Source organism: Trachymyrmex cornetzi, unplaced genomic scaffold (genome assembly GCF_001594075.2).
Source record: "Trachymyrmex cornetzi isolate Tcor2-1 unplaced genomic scaffold, Tcor1.1 scaffold67, whole genome shotgun sequence".
NCBI lineage: Eukaryota > Metazoa > Arthropoda > Insecta > Hymenoptera > Formicidae > Trachymyrmex > Trachymyrmex cornetzi.
The window spans coordinates 2978541-2984540 of NW_017299992.1; the positions used below are offsets into that span (position 1 = coordinate 2978541).

Below are 6000 nucleotides of genomic sequence, written 5' to 3' on the forward strand. Positions count from 1 at the left end.
AGAATTGACCTAAAATTAAGTACGTCAAGAATTTTTTGTCGGTATTAGAAATCCGATTTGAGAGTTTCTGATGATTATAGTACTAAGGGATATAAAACAAATGTAAAATAATGAAATATGAATAACCAACAATGAAAGAAAATTTAGATACAAATTTTTATTAGAATATGTATATAATAATCTGAAAACTTTTAATTTGCCTTTCTAATCACTATTTGTTTTTGGGTTACTATATAAATTAAAAAGAAAATAGACTTTTTATGCGTTTTGGCACAAATGAAAAAAAAAACACACATTTATGTGTGCCAATATTTAATATACATACACACACGAGCACATATTTCGTATAACACACAGAAAGAATATTAACTTTTCATCAACATTGTCACATAAATTTCCTATCGTTTAGCGTATAATCAGAACATTTATAATAACATAACAATTGTCTTATTATGTAACAGTTATTCTGATGAAAAACATTATTATTCAAATTGGAAATATTTACGAAAAGATTTATAATACTAGCCCTGAATTAGACTTTATTTGTGGAACGTTTCTAGTTTTATACTCATATTCTGTTTATAATCGTGTTTCAATCTCAATTGCCAGTTCTAATAAGAGTAATATAGGTTCTTATAATGTATAAGAGAAATACAAGTTTTGAGAAAGCGATAAACAAGATGTCGTCCTAGTATTGAAATATCATCAAGGATTCCAAACGTAAACAAGTATAGTTAATAAATTGTAAAGAATACGAGAAAATTTTCAAATAAATTGAGGTACATTCTTGAAAGATATCAAAGAGGTCAGTCGGCAGGTGAAAAGAGAAAGATTTTCCAGCAACATTGCACGAGTCTCTCTGGCATTGCGAAACGCCATTTCTCAGCGTAACGCACGCCAGGCTTAATTGCCGTCGTGAAATAACTCCCATGAGACGTCATTGTTATTATAAAGCTTGCTTCTCTCGCGTTCGCGCCGAGTGCGAACGCCTGACTAGAATCTACATCACCTTGCTTTAACGACTCCCTCCACAGATTCCACGACCACCGAAATTCGCCTATCCGATGGTTCGCGCTAAAGTGAATTTTTATGGAACACTCGTGAATGTCTCACGAACCATTAAATTCGAATTAACTCTCGCTAGCGCCATATCCCTCCGATAAAAGCGTCTGGACGTAATCAACGCCTTTTTCCTTTATATCAACGTCTCGTGTTGATACGGCAATCTAGATCTGGAGAACACAATTAGCACGTTTAGCGCTGACGATAATTTCGCTCGCAGAATCTACGCTAATGGTTTGTCGTAACTACGCGAAAAGATTTCAAATGAAATCGGGGTCCGCATGTAACTTGAAATTTTATAACGGTCACTTTGAAAATCATATTTTTGAAGATTTTTATTTTAATTCTTATCTCTGAATTATATTATTAATTATAGTTTTGCATTAAAATGAAACCTTTTTTATTTTCAGTAATAAGTATCTTATTTTAAAAAAAGAATCTTCTTTCTAAATATTAGATATTTACTTACGCGAATATAAGAATTTTTATGTTGAAAAATGTAGGACGGAAAGATGAAGAGACGCGACTTTTCTGAAAGTGCCATATTTCAATGTTTACAGAGTGGAAAGCTCAGCGCTGCAGTTGGTGTGCCCGCTGGATTCTCGTCCGGTGCAGCTAATCTTCCGAGGATTGCAGGTGGTCAAGGAGAAGCGAGTGCTTCTTCGAGATGTGTCAGGAGTCGTCAAGCCAGGCGAATTATTGGCCGTTATGGGCCCTTCAGGTATCACATTATTTTATAATTAGTTAATCTTTCTCACACGCTTTAACTCTCGTAACACGCGTGAATTATTCGGCGTGATACCAACTTCGATAACGACGATTGTTCAGAGAATTATTTTTTTAGATGGACAATAAAATATTTAATTCCAAATTATATTTTAAAATATTAGATTATTCGGCAAACACATTAAATTGTTATACATATTTATATCCGAGTAGACATAAAAAGAACAATTTTACTCAAGTATCTAAAAATGTAGATAAATACAGATCTGAAAATGCATCATCAAAATAATTATGAGAGGAAACTCAAGCATGACGAATAAAAAGATTGGACATTCTAGCAAACAATTCGAACATCCTAATACCAACATAGTAATAATTGATCCAACAAATTATTTTCAGATCTGTATCTATAATTAAATGTTTAAATCAGTAAAATCATTCTTTTCGTAAATAATGCTTGCAAAACAATTAACAACAATGAGGACGTTCGTTAAATTCTGACAAGTATAAAACGTTTCCGAAAATAGCCACGTAAAGTTACGTCGTATACATCGCGCATCGGTTGAAACGTTAATGACAAAAAACATACAGCTTCGTGTTTATTCTGTACCATTACATTTCTGTAATGATCCTACTTTTTCGTCTCGTCCCATCCCTCCAATGATCCAACGTAATTGCGCGGCTTCTCGAATACTCTTTCACGTTTCACATTATTTCTTGCGTATCTTAATCGCACGGTGTTGCACGGACGTCGCACGGAATTAAGTCTGCGTTTCTATCTTTAACCGCTTTTATGCGCGCGGCGGCGAAATATACACCAGCCCGGCAATTTCGTTCGGCTGGAATATTTATCGCTTGCACGAGAAAGTCCGTTCCGACGCACCGTGCGCCACATACAAAATCCAGCGGAATCACCGAGCTTAATTATTTTGACGTTAAAGTCTGGCGTTCCTAATACAGAAGGACAAAATTGAATCTTTATGACACGATTAAAGATGGACTCGTGATACTCACGAATTTCAGTGGCATTTTAACAAGAAACATTCTTTCAATGCTAACGCATTTATAATAATTATACCAATTACATTAACTCTTCATTTAAAATCGTGCAACGAATAATATGCCGCTTGTTTTTAACATTTGTGTAATTTATCTCACTTCGAGCATCCTAAAATATTTTTACATTAAAGTCTATCGTTTCATCGACCTCGATCGAAGCAGCGAGTTTGAACATTTGAAGATCGCGTCTACGAATTTATTGATTTTACAAATAGAAGAAATAAGAATTTAACATTTTAAGCAACTTGAAGATTCAAAGAACTAAAAACTTCCAAGATTTTAATGATATATTATAGCTAGGAATTTGTAACGCGTTTTGCTCGATTTATAGACAAAATCACCCTTTCTTGTTAGTGACGATAGATAAGTACAAAATTGTAAATTTTCAAATTAGCAAAGGTTATTAGTAATGGTTATTATCCACCGATAATTTATACGGCTTTACATAAGGATTTTCATGCGCGTAAGAGACACCTAACACGCAACGTGTGAAAGATATATTCACTGAAATATATAACGAGTTTACATGACAACATACGGAGGCGCTAAATTTTTGTCTGGCATATTTGTTACGCAGGCTGTGGTAAAACAACACTGCTGAACTGTTTGTCCGGCCGTGTTGGCGTGGACGGCGGTGAGATCTGGTTGAATCGCGAGAGGCTCACCAAACGGTGGCGCAGAAGAATCTGCTACGTACAACAGCAGGATATTTTTTTCCCCGATCTCACCTTACGGCAGACACTTGAGGTAAGTTCGGACAGACTATTACATAGTAGCAAGGAACTATGATCTAATATCGATATTCATAGTCGATTATTATTTTAAGACCGTCTTAAGTAATGTCTCAAGTTGTTAATACGACCCTCTGATTGGTTCATGACATCTTAAGACTGTACGGTCTTAAATTAGTCTAATTGTGGACTTGCGATACACAGTCATTTTGACGTTTCGTCTTTTAGATTTATATATTTAATGATTTATAATTATCTAGAGAGTTAAAGATAAGTTTCAGAGTATATTTTATACTGATTTAAAATAAATTGAAAAGTCAAATTTTTGTAAAAGAAACTCGCGAGAGTGAAATTTTGTGTCACTTTTAAATTCAAATAATATGTTGTACTATAATATGTATTATATGTCATGTTCATGAAATATTTTGACACTACATTTATTTGGTATTATTTTTACTTTAAAGGATTTGACAAGTGATATATGGTAGCAATGAATACTGAATATACATTTATCTTGCACTTAATAGAATATTTAGCTATATACGCTGGATGATTCAGAGTCTAGATCGCTACTGTGCGCCCCACTAACTTTTGTATACATATAAATAAACGATGAAACCAAATAGTCAATGGTACGTCGATACAAAGCTGATTGTGATGTGAGGATAAAAATAATATATTTGTATGGAAAATTTAGAGGAGGTCTGTGTGTCTCGAGGACTTATATAAGCAATGAAATAAATAATGAAAAAACGAGCGCAACGATAGAAACGTGACAGTGGTGTGGATGCATTTCTGTACCGGTACCCAGAAATAAGAGAACAAAACGCAGAAACGAGCGTAACGTTTCCTCGTTTTCCAAGAAAATCTGGCATCGGGCGTGCCAGGGCAACCGCGTGCCTTTCACTCGATATTCATCACGGCCCACGCGCCAAGTAAGCGGGAATTAGGAGGACACCCTGTATCGCAAAGATCGCGGGGAATGCAAATTCGGGCTAGGAGCCAACGCGCCCCGTTGCACTTGGGGGATTTAAGAGGTCTGGGTGGAAAACGGATGCGGACAGACACACTCTTTGTCGCTTTATAGCCACTCTAATCGCATAAACACGCGCGCGTGCACCTGTGCCTGTGCCTGTGCATCGCGTCGCGAATCATTGCGAATCCGGAGACAGAGAGTCTCGTAATAAGGTCAACCGAAAAACTATGGGTATGGTCAGTGTAATAATATCATACAAATGCTTCGAAGCATTGGTTCATTTATAAAATTCTTTCTTCTGACTGGCTAATGCTTCAAAGCATTCGTAGTAAGACTACTTTGGCCGCACCCTATATTTAATCTCGGAAATATGTAATATTTACGTTTTTTTTACGTTTAATATTTTTTTTCGTTTTATATCTTGCGCGACATTAAGAGTGTTCTAATTTTTCGTGCACATGTACTAATAGAAAACAAATTTCTTCAACACCACTAAAGATTGTGAAAAATCATGATGACTAAATAATGTCAATAATTTTTTAATAATTCTTCGAGATAATCGACAAAGTTGTGATAAAATAATGTGCAAGAAAGAATCTCGTCTTTTGACAATTATGATTATAAAATGTTAAACTATAAAAATAATTAACGTGTTAAAATAAAATGTAGAGAGGAAAATAGATATTGATACATATTGATACATATCGATTCCATATTCCCGGATAAAATATTCGTCTAAGAATACATTGTTTCGTAAGTTCAAAATGTAATGGTATAACGAATGAATATATTTATATATTTGAAGAACGTTTAACAATGAGAGATTGCATACAGTTTAAATTCAAATACCCGAGTTTTGTTTGTCTGTCGTCATCGCGCAGCCTCGCATTGAGAGCGAGTGTAAATAATTTAAATTCGATCAATGGGTCGAATTCAAAACAATCCTGCTTTACGTCTTGTCGAGGCAAAACTTTCAATAAAACATCTGAATAGAAATAGATACAGATATCGTTATATTTATTGAGAGAGTATCTATATTTATTGAGAGGTCTCTATATTTAATGAGAATAATTTAGTGAAATTCTTTCAAACATTAAAAAAATTACAAAATTGTTTACGACATGATTTTATTATAAACTCAGCAAAATACATAACTGAATAATGAAAAAAACAGAGAGAAAGGAGAGAAAGAGAGAGAGAGAGAAAGCAAATAGGAATCAGAATTAGAACCAGAGTTAAATCTTGTTCCGTTAATAAATAACGCTCTCTCTTTCTTTCTCTTCCCTACAAAATATAAATATTGTTATAAAAGATATACAATACAGTTGGTATGAATTAAAAACATAAAATGCAAAAAAATAAAATCAAAATAAAAATAAAATAGAATAGGGAAAGAATTAGAGGTATCACGTGCATGACGCCCACTCGCGCGCGCGTACCTACGCG

At 34.3% G+C, this 6000-nt stretch overlaps 1 protein-coding gene across 1 annotated transcript in view; it reads left to right on the top strand.

Annotated features, from left to right (window-relative positions):
• The window catches only part of E23 (ABC transporter G family member E23), a 131053-nt gene that overhangs the window by 111061 nt on the left and 13992 nt on the right, over positions 1–6000 (top strand). The window contains exons 3-4 of the mRNA XM_018517251.1: positions 1623–1783; positions 3425–3594. Coding sequence (XP_018372753.1) covers positions 1623–1783; positions 3425–3594 — 331 coding nt within the window. The remainder of the gene's footprint in view (positions 1–1622; positions 1784–3424; positions 3595–6000) is intronic.